Raw genomic sequence first — 18,989 nt, 5'->3', positions numbered from 1 at the left:
TCATCCCGGCTGGCGATTTTCAATATGCGAGTGGATCGAATTCAATCCTGTCTACTCCTGAGGCAAGCAGAGCGTGCACGTGACGTATATCTCAATTTTGTCCCGCGAGTATCTCGTATGTATGTAAATTGTATAAGAGAGAAATGCGCGATATATAGGCACTATATATGATACTTAGAATATCAAACACGAATAACGTCCGTAACGCATTCTTCACGTCTATGTAAATATCTTCATCTCAGAGACACATTTATTCGAAGTTTTTTCTTATTAATATCGTACTGTATTTAGATAGATACATATGGATTGTTCCGGCGGCTGTAATTTTATCTGTATCGCATTAAGAAAGGTACATATATACGTATGAGAAGGCTAAGCCGATAACACCAATTATGATCTTATCTTATTAAAGCTTCTTGCGACGCACTTTCATTATCGCTCATAATCTTTGGAAATTTAAATATGGTGAACAATATTGATAAAATTTTGAATTGAACTTTTTTACTTATTGATTAATAAATAAAAGGTCTAGTTATACCTTTGTGTTAAATTAAAATATAATAAATATATACATATTTTAGAGTAAAGGAAAAGATGAGAGTAGAAATTAGATATAGAAAGCACAATTAAAACAAACAGGAATTATAATACATTGATTTATGATCAATAATGTATCAATCTACCTTCTTCACATTTTCCAATATATTTAAAAGCATATAAATAATATAATAATTAAAAATCTTTATTATACAAGATTATATTATAGATGTAAATTACAAATATAACTCTAATTATAAACACAAACTTATAACCAGATGGTTAAGAAGATTTTACATCATTTATTTTCTTAAATAATTAATAGATTTATTCATTCTTCTCTTCTTTCTCTCTTTACTTATTAATATATGAATATTATTAATAGTTGTGAATTAATCGGATATTGATATGCGCCGCAGGAAGCCAAACTATGCTAAAAACATTTTTATTTAAAAGCTAAGTGTTGTTTTTTTACTATCATAAGTAAGATATTCCCTTAAAAGTGATGCGAAGCAATAGCAAAAATATCGCGAAGAAAATAAATAAGAATGCATCAATAACATCGGCAATCTAAGAGCATATTAATCGAATTTGCGAGAATAATGTAAAAAACGCGTGTCTGCGAAAAGTAAATGAATTAAGAGGAATATAATCAATAGAAATCCTTTCGTGTAAAATCAAACTTTTGACGTTTAAAATCAAAAAAAGTCTCTCATAAAAATTATTGGAATTTTTTTATTTATTTTTACTCACTTCGTATTATAAAATCGAAATAACGACTACTGATATAAGTAAGTAATCTTGCCAATAACGTAATCCATCGAGCTTTGAAAATGAGGACTACAGAATTCGAATTTATTTTAATTCGTTTATTTCACACACGATATTTATAAGGATTTGATTTATCATGGTATTTAAAAGCCATCAAAATTTTTCTCACAAAAATAAAAAAATAATGTAAATGTCTCTTCGCGCGCACCATCAAAAAAAAATTTGAAGAAAAAGAGCGAACCTTTGCTCGCGCATTAAGAAATCTCACATCTTCGAATAGTGTATATATGAATTTATCGAATATATTAACGAAATTTGAGAATTTTGTGAATGTCAGAATGAAATATGTGTAAGTATATAGTGAACCTAAGCGAAGTTACAGCATAATTATATTCCATTTGGCACTATATATATATTTATATATATATATATATATAATTGTACGTATAATATACAACTATATTATTAAATAACTCTGTGAAAGGAAAATCTATTAAATTGAAAAACTTGAAATCTTAATTTAACCCTTATATCCTTCCCCCCCCTTCTCTCTCTCTCTCTCTCTCTCTCTCTCTCTCTCTCTCTCTCTCTCTCTCTTTCTCTACCGCAAATATAATAATTTCTTTATTTTCTTCAATATATATAATTCATATTTTAGTAATGTTAAACAAACTTTAAAATTAAAAATTATTTAAGAATTATTATTTACTTTAAAATTATTAATCACCCAGAGATGTTCAGAGATAAATTTAAAAAAAATGGAAATCTTTATAGATTTTTTTACTTATCTTTTTATATAGATTTTTTTTCGTGATTGCATTATCATGCACATAATGATGCCATTCCGTATGTGAAATATCTTATGCACGATTGAAGGATGTATTCCCGGGCGGCAAGATGAAAAGGTCCATTCCTGAGTCCATTGCACCTACCCCTAACATTTCTGGCTCACCAAGACTCCGCCTTCCAACATCAAAGTAGAAGACAGAGGATCCATGCAGCATCCCATCGCTGGGCAGCGTGGGTGCTCGTGTAGGAGGATCCTCAGAAAAGCCCTCCTTTCTTCCACGTGCCTCCCCTACGTCTCTCTCTCTCCATCTTTCTTTCTCAGAACAAATCCTCCTAGAGAGGAACCGAGAGATACGAGAAAGAAAGAGAGAGAAAGAGAGAGAGAGAGAGAGAGAGAACGTTCTTTACTTTAAGAGAGAATGATGTCTCGATGATAAGTCGCGGGGTAGTAGCCTCGGGCGAGTTCTTTCTGATTCATCCGGGATCCGCGCGGCTTTGAGCGTCCTTGTCAGCGTCCGGACACCGAGGTGAGGACAAGTCCTGTTGACGGCAGAGAGCAACCTCTCGACGATGTCGGAGCTCGTCGGGTACTCGGTCAGAATCGGGACGCCGCTGAAACCACGGTGTGATCTTCTTTCAATAGGTAGTCGCGAGAGATGCTGAAGAAATCGCTCGTTTCGCGTTACGTTGTCGACGACATTAATGAGGAGACAGAAAGAGAGAGAAGTGAGAAAGAGAGAAAGAGACGACTAGAAATTTTCCCGACGAAAACACTACCTTGTAAAGCGCGCGAGTTGAGATATTAATGATTAATGAACAATTACCAGTGCGCGCGATTATGATTGATTAAGACATCATTATGTACATATAATTATTCGGACAATAGTAATTTTTAGAGTGCGCGTTTTTTTCAGTTAAAGGAATATCACGTGTGCATCTTTAAATGAGAATTTATTAATGAATTGACAATGACGATGATGGAAATAACTTGCTAGTGCGCAAAGTGTTGTTTTTCTGCGTTAAATCTTTAATTAAATACAAAATGCCGACGAATTGTGATTACCAAAGTGTAGACCAAATTTCATCACATGGATTACGAATCCACATGTGGATATTGTGATATAGTAATAAATTGATACTAATATTTGTTGACGAGGATGCAACCGCAACACGAGCAACGACGCGAAATCACCGCTGATTGCTGTTATCAGCAATGGCAGACGCATCATCATCATCATCATCTTCACCATCATCAGCATCCCCATTTGTCTGTTATACCATCACCGATGCAACAAATGGAAGGTAAACCATATACAATGTAAACACACAAATATGGACAAATAAGAGTTAGATGTAGATTTACGTAATACGTAATTAATCCATTCAACACATAAGCAAAGATTAAAATATCAATATCGTTATTTTAATTTATATAAATCCGCCACTGGCTCTTATTTGTTCTTTATATTTATCCTTATGTTGGGATATTTATATTGTATATTGTCAAAGTCATTTCCACGTGAGATTCGTTGAAATTTTAATCTTTTCGTAATTTATATATAAATAGTTCGATACTTGTATTTTTCAAAGTGTTTAGGATTTTTTAATTGAATATCACATTTATCTTGTTTTGAGATGTAACGTTTTTAAAACTGTGCTATTCTATCACTATTGTGCATGCATGAAATATTTTTCTACATTAAATTTTATTTAAATTGCAGAACCTTATGTAATTTTCTTTATTCCTAATAACGCGAAGATTCTTTACTTTATATTTTTATTATCCTTATATTATCATGTTCCTATTTATATGTAAAGTGATTTGTAAAAAATTTAGATATCGTTATATTTATGCGTCAAAACGACAAGTGTATTTAAACGGTGACGCGTTTCTCAGTTCTTACGACTGTTTTTCTTTTGGTTTGCACATCGAGCTTTCTGAGTTTTTTCATTGCATTCTACGGTGCATGGTACTTGTCAGTTCCTCCTTGGAAGACAAAGGAAACGTCTTGGTTGATTCTACGATATATCGTTAATCGATCTTCAAACTTTGAGTTCGTAATTTAAAAGATGATGTAAATTAATGTATTTTATCAACAATGTGCGAAATGACATTTTCTTAAGTTATCTTTCGTAAAACAAGGAAAAAAGTGCCAATGGATAGAGAAAAAACAGTTGCGTGATTCATCGATTATCATTTATGGTGATAGAAATGTTGGAACGAAATAAGAAAAGGTACTATTGCAAATTCATTAAACTCTTTGACACTGTCAAACATCATATTAGAGAAAAATTATACTAAAACTTTGATGTTTATTTATAAATAATACTATTTAAAAATTAAACAATTTGTATCATTTGTATTAAAAATAAAGTAAAATATAAAAAACTCAATTACGATTTCAAAGAAAATTTTTATAAAATTGACTTGGCAGACAACCTGCTAAATATGCCTAATACATTTTTAACAAGTTTAAATTTAACTCAATTCACGTCAATTTCTTTAACATTTAATCAAATTTTTCATTAATTTTTTTACATGCAAACTAATTGATGTATTAATAAGACTATAGATATGGAAAACATATTTTTCACACATTAATAATAATTGCATTTCCTTTGAATTACGAATTTTTAAATCAATTTTCAGTTGATTTTTTTTTCTTTACACGAATATCGAGACATTTATAATTATTGAGTTAAAAGCGATTAAAAATAAAAGACCGTTTGAAAACTAACAAAACTTTCGAGGGAAACAAATAGAATGAATATGTCTTTAGTTCATTTTAATTAAATTATAATAGAAAGAAAGAGAGAAAGAAAAAGAATTTTTATATTTAAGGCTATTATAAAAATATATATTTAGTATAATATAGCATTTTGAAAATCGAAAAGTTATAATAAGAAATGAGATGACTTTTCTTAACATTTTTGCCAAAGAAAAGTCATCTATAAATTTGCAAAAACTTCGCAATTAAAAGAAAATACACTTAATGAGGAGCAGTTTAAATAAAATATAAGTTATTTCGTAAATTTTATCGAATATTGTACTTATACTTGCCGAATTGTCTTTTGTCGATCTTTCAGCCTGCTTGCAGAGTGCCGGAAGAGTGAAACGATCACGCAGTCCGAATCCGATGAAGGTCGCTTTGCCAGTCCATGTGACAAACCCGATCTCTCCGTCAGCTACAGAATCTCGCAATGACAGCAATAACAACAATCGTCACCACGGTGATCATCATCCAAGCGATGACGGTGCGTCCTCCGCCGAGGAATTGGGTGCGAAACGACCCCTTCATCCAGCGCTAGTTGGCGCCGGTGCAGCCTTGGAGGCAAAGCCGCTATGGGAGGAATTTCACCAACTAGGCACTGAGATGATCGTTACGAAAGCGGGACGAAGAATGTTTCCTACATTTCAGGTAATAATCTAAATATTCGTTCGAAGCTCTAAAAGCAAAACACCAAAGTGACGATGTCCATGAAAACCATTATCGATGATACAATCTGAAAGAGATCGATTATTAATCATTATTAAAGTATATATAAAAATACAATCTTAAAAAAGACTAAAAATGATCCAAATATTTTACAAATAGTTCTTATTCAATAATTTAAAAATCATGTTTTATCTTTTTTTAAATATAATTTTATTTATATTTATGATTTGCTAGCCGCTGTTTGTGATTTGTCATTGAATTTATTATTGAATGATATAATTAAAAGTTATTCATTTAATCAATAAATATTTAATATTAATTTTCTTGAAAATAAAATCTTGTAAATTTTATTCTACATTTACGAGATACTCTTTCATATAGAATTATTACCTTCCTCAAGTTAATGTCAATAATAACGGAATACCTTTTTAAAATCAAATCATGTCGATGTATAATATAAAGCTTGGAGAAAAAGCTAAAAGGTATAAAAAAATTTTATTCTTGGACTTATTCTTAACATAAAATGTTATGACATCGATAGCGAGTTTATAGGTTTGATTAAGAATATTTCACGTAAAAGAAAGTATGAGAAATGATAAAGATTTTGGTGATCAACAGTGTCGACTGTTCGGCTTGGACCCCAATACGGAGTATTTGATGGTGATGGATTTCGTTCCATGCGACGATAAGAGATATCGATACGCGTTCCACAGTAGCGCCTGGGTTGTCGCGGGTCGTGCTGATCCTGTATCACCTCCGAGGATTCACATGCATCCTGATAGTCCTGCAAGTGGAGCTCACTGGATGAAACAACCAATCTCCTTCGACAAATTAAAATTGACAAACAATCAACTTGATGATAATGGACATGTAAGTCGATTTGTTATTTTCAAACTATTCACAATAATATAAAATAATAATGTGTTACAAAGTGTTTGGAATTACATCTCATTTACATTATTTAAATTATATAGAAAAGACTTTAAGAGCTGAACGCACAGTGTAGGGGTGTACATAAAAACAATTAATTTCAAATTTAATTAAATTAAATTAAATAAAAAATTAATTAAATTAAAAAAATTAATTTAAAATTGATTTTTTAGCATCAAGTATGAATTATTCGTGAGATAGAAGTATAATCAAACCAGAGCTAGAGATACATTTGCTAATCTAGTAAGTCGCAAAATTCGTTCGCCGTTAGATATTGTTGCGACGTAACTTTCTTTGAATTTTTCAATAAGTCGTTTCGTTAAGCACATCTAATCGTAATAAAGTAGAACGAGAGATGCGAGGGTTTCCACGTGTTTGTCGTTTACGGACGAGTTCGCCTTAATTGACCTGAGATACGAGCCTGTCGCGAGAGAAATTACGAAGAGAAACAGCGTGGCTTGGCATTTTCACGAGGATTGTTCGCCGTTTAAAAGATGCCGGTCGTAGATTAACGTATCTCGCCGATTACGCTTCTTTTTTACTGAAAAACACGTGTCACACGTGCCAGAGTTGTCTTAAAATAATCAGTTTTATAACTAAAACCGATGCGCAATTAAAACTGATTTAAAGACATTTTATAATTCTATTTTATCACTATTTTATCATATCTATTTTTGAGATATATCAACGATATAAAATATTACATAAATGATTGCTAAAACAATTTTATATCTATGAAAATTCCGTTAAATATATTTTTCCTTTTAGTAAGTTTCAATTATTATATATGAATTTTGAATATATGATTTTTATCGTATTGTAAATTTTTGCTTTGTCATGTTATTTGTAATATAAGTTTTTCAAAGGGAGAAGATTTATTCGTGGGAAAAGATTGTAATAATTGTACACTTAAGGGTTAATGCTATTTGGAAGGCTCGTGATGTCCTGTCTGCGGTATATTAATCTCGCCTTCCTGTCGCCACGGGTAGAACCGAGAGTATCGTGTGTATATAAAGAGTAATGTAAACAGATGTAATATAAACTATACGCGCCGTAGAGGCTCTGGGAAAGAGGCGTAGATTTTGTGTAACGTTCAGTGTACTTCGAAAGAATTAGCAGCGATCAGCATATTGGTTCTTTGCTATAATGTCAATTTTGATTCGAAAACAATTGTGAAATCTCTCGTAGAAACATAATGCTTACAAAGCGTAAAATAAAATCTACTTCTTACGATTATTTTCGTGCAATATCATAATGAGAATTAAAACTAATGAATTTTTATTTCACAAAGATAACAAGGACCAACAAATTTGAAATAGAAGATCTAGAGGAATAAGATTATTTTAAAATTATAATGTGTTTGAAATATATTCTGTTAAGATCGAATCTAGAAATATCAGTTAATAGTTTAATATCTTAGTAAAGATATTTTGTTTAACGACACTTTGTATATAATAATTGCGTTACGAGCTCTAATAGATCCTTTATCGTTTTTTTTATTTTAATCTTTTTTTACACTGACATGTAATTATACATCTTTGTAGGAATCTTCTTTGTGGATCGAAACTTTTGACACTCTTTTTTGCGATCCTTATCATTATTAATGACATAAATTACGGCGATTCTTATTGAATTGCTATCAACATAGTTATTAACGATTATATAAATGTTTACGTCAATCTTTTGATTTTAATCTAGTCCTACTTTTATTCTTTGCTTTCATGTTGTATATTTTTATATGCATATATTTGGTGTTCTTTATAAGAAAGTGTTTTCATTTCTCTTCTCTATTTACATATATTAAATATATGTAGATAGATATATACGTCGCGCATAGTTTATATTACATCTGTAGATATATTACGTATGTAGATAGAATTGTCAAGACTTCGGGAACATCTCAAGTGTCGTACGTTTGCGGCCGCAAGAGGTTTCGCTTCGATTCTCTCGATCGTGCAGCATGATGCACCTGCGATGGTGCTTACGATGCTCAAAATAATTCCTCGCAACCGTGCTCGTGCCAAATCCATCAAGCCGACCGCGAACGCGAACGCGATCGCGAAACGGGCTCAGTGTTGCGATGTATCGGCATACCAATGAACGAAACGACATGCCGATATCATACACATACACGTATGTAAAGGAGAAGGAGGTCAGGTGTTTGATTATTATGCCACGCGTGATTTCTTTGCGACTGATTCGTATCATTGTTCCTAAACAATGAACGAAATTTAAGTCTAAAGATAATCGAACTTTTACCTCGGAAACGAGTAGAAATAATCCAAATTATGACAGCTCTAGCAGAGAAAGATTACTATATTATAATATTATATCTTTATTTATATTTTGATGGCCATATTTTATTGAAAGATGAATAATGTATACAAAATAGTTATGTAAGCTTAAGAGAAAAGATATTACAAAATTTTTTTATAATTTTCAAATTTAACTATCTCAAAAATGAATCTTGACGTAATTAAATTTATTGGACATTTTCCGTCATATTTTTTTTTAAAAGAATTTTCTTTCCTCGATTATAACCACGGATCTACATATACATTCACATCGCGCAATCTGTATAGCATCCGAGTACAATCATAAAAGTCGACGTATTCTCGAGACGTGATTTATTTCTTGACACTCGAAACATCCTCGGGACAGAAAAGGAGGAAACTTGTGCTCAGGCTCTCTGCTCGCGTTTCTCTCAAGAATGTATGTCGCTCTTTTCTTTCGCGGGAAGACCTCTGACCCGTGGCGAGAGGCTGTTCTTTTTCTCGCACTACACACTGAGCAGTTTGTTCCTTTAATTGCGCACTGAAAAATGTGGCACCGGGCCTTATAAAAAAATCCGTAGGCGGGTCGGGAATGTCCGCTGTTCATTCTTAATTGACATACTCGCTATCGCGACGCGTTAGGTTTCCGAATATCTGAAAAAGCTGTTTAAATATTATCTTTGAATTCACATTTAAAAGGTAAAATCAATAGAAATAAAATTTTAATTTCAGAGCAATAATGTTTTCAGAATAATTAATATCTTAAAGATATTGACTGATATTGATATGCATACACGTTAGGGGAGAGGAAGCACATACATGATGTTTCAGGTTTCATTTAACTTCAAATAGATTTGACAAGAGCAAAATTTCACATTTTAATATAAACATATTGAGTTAAGTTTAAAAAATATTTAAAGTTGTAAAAAACATGTCTAAATTTTACCTGAGAGAGAAGGATTTTTTTTACTTACGATAAACCAAAGAATTTCTGGATATAAAAAAATTAGAGAATGCTTGTAAAGTACGCGATGCATAAACGAGAAATTATCACGAATGATAAAAGATTATTTGAGATTCGTTAGAAAGAATATCATTAGAGAGAAAAAAAAACTGATCGTGAAAAATATGCTTCGTAGAAACGATGTCCCAATTTTCGGGCCACACGCACTTTTCTTCCCTTTGTAAAACACGCGAATGTATGTACATATATATATATGTATATGTATGTGTACGTATTTGGGCCTACTGACACATGCCATCGTGGAGCATATGCGCGTGAGTGCGCAGAGGGAAGGACGAGGGTGTCGGATTGCGGGCCGGGGGTTAGTTTTTACACTAATTAGTCACCGACTCTCTTCTAGCTGTCAAACATTGCGACCGCCCCCCTGTGGCGCTCCTTCCTTCCATCGAATCCGAGCTTCACGTGTCCCCATTCTTTCTCTTCTTCTTTCCTTCTGGATGCTTTTTTTCTCCGTCGGTTCTTCATATGATGATGACGACTTTACCAAATTGTGCCCATTGATCGGGCTGCGTGAAAACGTTGGTCGTCCTACATTTGTCATAATATTTGTAATGCTGTGTTATTTTTATCATCAGTTTCTGCTGCAGCGTCACAAAATTTAAATATTTGGTTTTATAAATCTGGTTTTATAATTTGTTTGATGATTAAATTTAAATCAACTTTCTCTCTCTTTCTGTTTTAAAGCGTATAAAGCTGATCAACTTAAATAAATATTATAAAGTTTATCTTACATGATTAAATTTAAATAATATGATAATGATATGCTTTCTTCTGAAAAATATAAACACACCTGAAGATGTTATTTGCTCCGAATCAATGATTCACAAATTTTATATACTATATATTTATTTTGCGGTTTTATTTATTGACGCGTTTATCGAAAAGAGCGTTTTGTGAAACTTGATTGAGAATTTGAATAATAAAAAAAATTCACGAAAGCAAATGCGGTCACAGACTCGAGTCAGTTTCTTTCCGTGCACGTTGAGATCATTGATCTTTTCACACGTTGTAGATTATCCTGAACTCGATGCATCGTTACCAGCCGCGCTGCCACGTGGTGGTCGCACCCTCGCCACCTGGTTCAGCACCGGATCCCCGCACGGAAAACTTCAAGACGTTCTCCTTTCCGGAGACCAGGTTCACCGCGGTGACCGCGTATCAGAATCATCGGATAACCCAGCTGAAGATCGCCAGCAACCCCTTCGCCAAGGGCTTCCGGGACTGCGAGTCCGACGAGTGCGAGTCCGCCAACGTTGCCGTAGCCGGTGGGATGCAGAGTCCAGCCAAGAGACCGGCTACAGCGGCCGGAAATGTCTCTGGTTCTGCCGTCCTGTCATCCAGTTACAACACGATGCCAGCTCCGATGCAGATCCCGGTGGGTATCAATGCCGGGACGTCCCAGGAACATCATCAGTTTTATGGTACGACCAGCGCCTCTGGTCCCTGGACGCATTATCCTAGCCACCATGGACAGCCGTCGGCGCACGTCAACGCGGTTCATTATCCGACGCATATGCAACCGCATCCACATCATTCAGGTGCTTCTCTTTACGGACCGCGATAACTAATCATCTCATCGTATTGTTATTTCTCATCGATTTTTACGTCAGTGATTTGATGTTCGAAGAATAGAGTGGGATTAAAATCTATTCTCTCGTATCGTTCGTCTTTCGATCGATATATTTTTCGTGGACAGTGTGATAATCGAATTCATTGACTGAGAATTCAAATGTGCTTAAGAAACAGTGAGAACGAAATGTGTCCTGGTGCCTTTTCCTTAAGATCGTGATAATCGATTCATCTGATTATTTACCTCTTATCGCTGACGATTTAATAATATATCCTTGAGATAAAGAGTGGAATTTTAAATGTATCTTCCAAAGCTTTTTTTGTGAATCGCAAAAATTAGCGATTGTTATTGTTAGTACGATTTCTCTTTCTTATATAGAAATTTGCTGGTGCCTTTACGTCCATTTCAGACGGAAAATGTGATCTTTCTTGAAAAAATTATATTCTCAGTGTTTTCCTAATGCTTGAAAAAACAGTATCAAAGTATTTGCATATTATTCTTGTCTTGATTCTTGGACATCAGAAAAATCGTTTTATTAGTGAAACTATGTAAATTAAAAGATTGTAATGTTTACGCGTATATATCTATATTTTTATTTATAACGACGGTTTTCAGTCTGAGTCTATTTAAAACTGAGAGTAAGATATAAAATAATTAATAGAGATGCTTTATTAAATGCTAATACTTAGTAATATAATTTGTACCAAAGATTATACCAATATTTGACATATAAATTATGAATTTATATATATTTTAAAAGAAGTTACGTGCAATAAAAATTTTCTAGTGGTTCATATATTTATACATATAAGCAATGATATTAAAAGAATAATATTCATTACTTAATCATTGATAATATTCGCAATGTAGACATATTTTTACTAATGAATCTGCATAAATAAGATTACAATAAATGCAGACATTTAAACTTTTTTCGTATATAACGTCCGTACAAGCAAACATTTCTTTTTTTTAAATATATGATTAAGTAAAAATATCAACAACAAAAATTATAAAACTTAATGAATGATGTAAATTAACATGTTACCGGCCAATTAAGTTTAGCATCGTCCATTTTCTAATAAGTGCTTCGAATTAATTCGCGCGTAAGAGACGAATCGACCGATCGAAGTTGCTGGTAAAGTCGCGGAAGACCAGGGCAAGTAAGTGCCTTTTGTAGGAGCAAAGTGCGTCTATTTATACTAGGTATCTCAAATGCCGAACGAGCTTAAAACGTTCCCGAGCCAAGACGGGAAAGTAAACGCGCCGTGACACTCCGTGAGAGTGGCTACTAAGTGCCTTAATAAATTATGCCGCCCGGGTATCGTGCCATTGTGCCTTTAACTTTTTAAAGACCCTCGTTCGTTATATAATAGAGAGGTATTCTTTTTTATGGCCAAACAAGGAATAAATACAAGGATATAACAAAATACACTTATTTCTTTTGAACCTACTCCTCTTTCTTCCCAGAAACCGTAAATGTAAATGTAATATCCTACTCTGCAAGCGAACTTTTCCGTTTCTTCTTTGACTTATTAAATTATTAATTAAAAACTTTCAGCAGATATTTGATACCAGTTCTATACAAAACCTATTACCATGATGTACAAATATATATCTCTTTTGTTTTCTATAACTCTTGACACAAAGGATATTATATATAAATTATATAATTAAAATATACTAACGATACACGCGCGTATAACATACGTTACATAAAATACTTCATAATTCCTTTCAATTTGAAAAAAATCTTAATATTGTCAAAATTTCTCTGTTACGTCTACTGCAAAAGAATCGTATATTGATTTCACAATTTAATTTATATTAATTAGCAATTGAAAACTATTCTTCGACGATATACATCTTCGATTATCGTGAAAACTATAGTTTGACTTCGCGACTGTTGGAAATGATGAACTAACAGCGAAATGGAAAGGAACTCGAGCATCTGAGGCCTCCGTGGACCGACCACGACGTATACCGCGTGATTGATGGCTGCGCGGGGAACAACGCTGTGTAAACATATTACAAGCGTATGCTTAATGACTGTTGGTGGCTACAGTCTCAGCCAGTTTAGTTAAACGTTTTGCACTCATCCGTATTTTCAAAAATGCCTCCGCTTCTTATTAAAAGAGAAAAAGGGAGAAGAGAAAATGTGAGACAATTTACAATATTTAAAATATTAAATATTTCTCCTTCAAAGTTAGCGATCTAATATTCAACATATGAATAGAAAAGGAGGGAGTTAAAATGGAATTGACTTGTATTATTATAAATTAAAAAATTAACGTTTTTACGAATTTTAAACAAACTCTTGCTCGACAAAATTAATTTAATTCGCAAAAGTAGAATTTAATTAACTTATTCTGCGAAAAGACTTTTATGTTCAACGCAAAAGCATTGTACACTGTGTGCCGGCACATGGGGGACCTTGGGCGTTCGTGTACTTCTGACACTTTAACCCTAGGAGTAATATAAGACCGCAAGACTGTTGGTCCACAAAGAAGCTGCGCTTATCGACGGCGCGTGACGGCGCCGGCAGTAAAAAGTCACCCCCCTTCCCCGTATATTCTTTCATCTTCGTTGTAGGTGTTGTGGCTAACCATAGTTAATCCCCGAGAGGTCACCTGACACTGTATCGCCGTCAGTGACACCCATTTTGAGTTTATGCTTGCAAGTCAAAGGCAACAGACCTCCTCGGTTAACATCAAGAAAAAAAAAGATAGACATCGCGCGAAAAGTCTTTACCACCAACGTTGTTCGAAAGGAACGTGTCCACGTGTCTTTCGTCGAAAGAATTCCGTACGTTTTAATTACGTTATAAAGAAATACATTGTAAAGTAGACTGATTGTGTATTTCATTAAAATTGGTATTGTAAAATTAATTTACATTAATTTTAAAATTAATAGAAAATAATTGTCAAATGAATTAGAATTAATTATAAAATATTAAGAAATTGTTTTATATATATATATATATATAGCACTAGATTATTGATAATTATGAATAATTAACAGTAATTTGTGAACAACAGCAAATACATTCGAGTTTTCTATTTTTGCGTTAAAGACATTCCTTTCCTAAGTTTCATATACCTCTATTAGCCCTTGTAAACCCACTTTACTGTAGAGGCGTAACCACTGACCTCTAAAAAGAAAATGTCTGGAATCTTTCCTCATCATAGCATCTTTCTGACCACCCAATTTCTAATTGTTCCTGATCATAGAATTAGAAACGCTCGTGCTATTGTTTAATGAATGTGAAAAGGTTTTTATTATATTAATATACATTAAAGAGTAAATATTGGATCGCAAAAATATTTGATATAATTTAAAAAATATTTTTATCAGTTTATTTATTTTAAATATTATTTGTAAATATTCTTTTTTTTACTGTTGTTTAGAAAATATTTGATATTTTTTAATTTTTAATCGGTATTTTGTGATAACTATTATTGGATTACTTCATTGTATCGATGAAAATATCTTTCAGATGCAACAAACATCAAATTGAATTATGTATTATTGTGTTACTTAAAAAATATTATAGACAATAAGTATAAGTATTATGCAATCATTCTATGATTCAAGAATAAATTCTCTATAGGATTAGTTCTAATTATATAAAAATACTATATATGAAAAAAAAATTTGCAAATATTGCGTAAAATGCGTTAAAATCGCATTAAAAAATTTGTGTATTTTATGTAAACTTGTACTTCTTTTTATTATTACTACCTATTGAGCGATAATTCTTAACTGGATTATTTTATCCTGGAAATTTGAGATCCCTCGTCATCGCTATTTCTCAGATCGACGTCGATCTAGAATACGCGTGCTGTCAATTACCGAACGCAACCGAGTATAACGAGAAGCAATGGGACATGAGGACGTAGCACGAAAGAGCTTAATAAATCTCCCTAATTTTCCGGCGGTGGCTCGTTGGTCGCGGATCAAAGACCAACAAATGAATCGCTCGGTAGATGGAGGGAAAAAGGAGGAAGGAGGAAACGCGAACGCACATCCACGTCTCCAGGAGGAAGGCGCTATATCCCACGGGCCATGAATCCGTCATCGCAACCTACCACGGCCCTACAATTCGTGCGTGTACATTATGGCAGGGCTTTTATAGTTTCCACGTCGTCAACATAGCGAAACGCTCTCTGAATTTTCGAAGAAGATCTTGAGTTGTTTTATATATACATATGTATACAAAAGTCACGCACATTTCTCGTGGCCTTAATTTTAATCACTTTCGATAAATTTGCAATTGGTTTTTTGTTCTTAATATAAAATGTCGAGGCGTTAATAGCTTATGACTTATAGGCGATTAAAAAATATGAATTTTTCGTGAATTAAACTTCAGAATACAACACCATAATTAATGTTCAACTAATTATTTAGTTAATTTCATATAAACTTTAAAAGAGAATATCAATTTTAAAAATTTATAAAGATATATCATATGATAAAATTGAAAAAAAAAAGTGAAAAATAATTATTTTTCTCAATATATGAATATAGTCTTGGTTTAATTATAATAGATTAAATATGCAACTTTATACATTTTTATTACGCAAAGATTTCTGTCTCTTTAGATAATAGGTACCATATATATATAAATATATATCAATAGTATTACCTTTGTTGCGCTAAGCTTCGCCACATGTTACTTTTGAAAGGTCGAAAATTCTTACCGCGACCCTCTGTAGAAGTCAACCGGCCAGATCTGAGGAAGCGTCGCGACGCGGCGCGGCGCGGTGATGTGCGACCAAGAAGTTCATATCCTGCGCACGAATACGGCCGCAATGACAGATTTACAGATTCCAGCCATCGTCCTCTTCCACGGGGCGATTCTTAAAGCGGAAGACGCGCCTTGTACATACGGCCCCGGCCGTAGTGCACGTCAAATCGCACCTCGGCTGTTTACGCTTTACGTCTGCAACCTTTTCCTCGTCCCTCTCGTTGTCCCGCTCTCTTCTACTTTTACTGCTGCCATCCTCGCCATATCTTGACTTTCCATTGCAGTCCTGCGTGTTTTATGTAGTTATTTACGTCTGCGAAATGTCGCGCGCGTTTCGTGATATACATAAAAATTAGAATATTTGCATGAAATATTGTATAAAGATCGTAGAATAAAAAAGTTATATATAAAAACATTATATAAGTAAATTAATGTTTCTTTTTCGATATAAATGTCATATGATTTTTCTCTTCATATATAAAAGCACTCTTTTTCTAATAATAACAAATTATATAAACAAATATAGAAATATAAGAAAGTGTGAAAGAAATGTAACAGATTCGTATAAGAAAATCAATTACTTTTGAATGTTCCGTACACTATGTAGTGGAGAAAATTTTGGGATTGCGGAGTAAACGCGACAAATACTTTGTAAACGCTGAGGGTCGACTTGGCCCGATGTTGCAATGACAGAGGATCGTCCCCTTTATTTATGTAAGGTAAACACCTCTTCTAGGCATCCATGGCAGTCACGGTCAGCGTCTGTCTTCACGTGCTTCGCTTGCTTGGACACTTTTCACCCACGCCGATAGATATGTCCGTCTTCTTCCTTTTTTGTATCTTTGCTTCCGTAAAGACTTTGCATGTGTCTCTCTGAAAAATATAAACATTCCTCTATTAAAATATTTATTCTTATTTCTTAATATGTGTTTTTTAGACACATTTAAATTTGATTTATTTTGTGTGAATTTCTTATTATTACATTTTAATTTCAATTTTTTAAATTAAAATATAGATTAATTATTGTATTGATTACATCAACGTTGTAATATTTTACTATGTATTTTACGAAGTAACACATCGTGGTAATGATTTAAAAGAAATTCCGCGAGTAAGCAGAACTGAAAGAAGAAACAGTAGTAGCTTTCGGTGTGTGTGTGTGTGTGTGTGTGTTGGCACAAAATACAATTTATGACAGATTTAAATCATATATGTTGGCAGTCATCGGTCGTGCAATTATGAGATACAAGTCCACGCAAAATAGTCGTGTCTGTTCGTTATTATTAATAAATCCACAGTGCAAAATAACGATGACGCTTATTAACGCAATCGAAATACTTATTTCTAAAAAATTAATTGCATTAAAATTTGCTGACATTGAAATTAGATTATATTTTTAGACATGATTACATCAGTTTTGCATAGGTAAAACATTTTTAAGATTTCTATAATATTTTATTTCGGTTTAAACGATAAAAGAAAATTAAAGAGTGTGTGAAGATTTCAAAAGAATTAATAACTTCAAAATAAATTAAGAATTTATCTAGTAAAATTAAGAATTATCCATAGATCATTCATTTGTTGCAATTCAGCGAGGAAGGAAGGAAATGGAAACTAGGTAATGCGCATTTTGATGCGATTCTCTCGCGTTTTCGCGCACGCATACAGTCGGCACGCATATCCTATCTCGCCGCTGGAATCCTCATATGTCTGTCAACGTGATTCTCCAACACCTCGGGGCCTCGGATCACTTTGCTCGCGCGGATGCTCACGCGAGCGTGCGAGAGCACCGGCAATACGAGACGCTGCAAACGATATCTCGTGTTCCATCCCACTGTCCCAGCTGGACCAAAATATCACTGGCGACTAGTGGCCAGAGGCTCAGGGCTGTATATTTACCATGGCGCTCATAAAAAAAGATTTTATTAATTAGAAAACATATATATGTACAATATATGTATGAGGTGATTTTGTTATTTAATTCTTTCTGATACAATTTTAATTTTAAATCTTTTATAGGACTCAAAACAGGGAGCTAATGTGATTTTATGTGTCAAAAATATAATTTAATAAATATCTCTCCTAATAAAAAATTATAATTTACATTTTATATAAAATTTTAAATTATCAAGCTAAATAAAAGCTGAATATAATTATGATAATAAGAAAAGAAAACGTAGCTTTAAATCAATATAAAGTAATAATTTTGTACTTTCACATACAAGAACATATTTCTGTAAATATTAAAGTAATTGTATTGTAAAAATATTCCCATATAGAAATATATATTTGACGTTGCATTAAATATTATATATATACATCTGTAATTCTAATAGCATATAACATTTTATACATGTAATTAAATCACTTGGCTTCACTTTTAATTAGATTCATTATAATTTAACATATATTCTCACAGATGCACAGTAATTGAATAAGAATGTTGAAAATAAAAGTAATTGAATTTTTTCATTAACGAGCATATACGCGGCTACATTTTCGGAGGTTATCATAGTTTCAAATACATATACATAATTAAAGTTCTTAAACTGTCAATTATGATTATTAAATCTGTCACTTCACACTTACCTCTCTATCTATTCTCTGTTCGTATAATGATAATATATACTCGTTTTTTTATAAATATATTTTTAATGCTGCACAACTTTAGAATAATGCATAAAACTCTATACCATGAATTCTGCCGCAAAATTTAATCTTTCTTGATGTCAGTGTTCATTAACGCGAGATGGCGCCATGTCGCATGTCAGCTGCGATTACCATATATCGGTAATATTGCACCAGAGGTTTCTCTGGTTGCACATATCATGAAAGAAGACTCATGCTTCATGCTTTACATCATGTACTGAGTTTGATCGCATTAGGTTAATTTTTTCAGCTGTACTATATT

The 18,989-nt window shown here is 33.0% G+C and overlaps 1 protein-coding gene across 1 annotated transcript; it reads left to right on the top strand.

Annotated features, from left to right (window-relative positions):
- Positions 1–116: 116 nt before the first annotated feature.
- LOC140669233 (T-box transcription factor TBX18) lies at positions 117–11,935 on the top strand. Its single transcript, XM_072898878.1, has 4 exons — positions 117–3,399; positions 5,185–5,516; positions 6,153–6,404; positions 10,774–11,935. The coding sequence occupies exons 1-4, from the start codon at positions 3,255–3,257 to the stop codon at positions 11,323–11,325; spliced, it is 1,281 nt and encodes a 426-aa protein (XP_072754979.1). The 5' UTR covers positions 117–3,254; the 3' UTR covers positions 11,326–11,935.
- Positions 11,936–18,989: the final 7,054 nt, after the last annotated feature.

This window comes from Anoplolepis gracilipes, chromosome 9 (genome assembly GCF_047496725.1).
Source record: "Anoplolepis gracilipes chromosome 9, ASM4749672v1, whole genome shotgun sequence".
Lineage (NCBI taxonomy): Eukaryota > Metazoa > Arthropoda > Insecta > Hymenoptera > Formicidae > Anoplolepis > Anoplolepis gracilipes.
The sequence above is the reverse complement of the archived record's forward strand: the minus strand, read 5'-3'. Positions and strand labels throughout refer to the sequence as shown.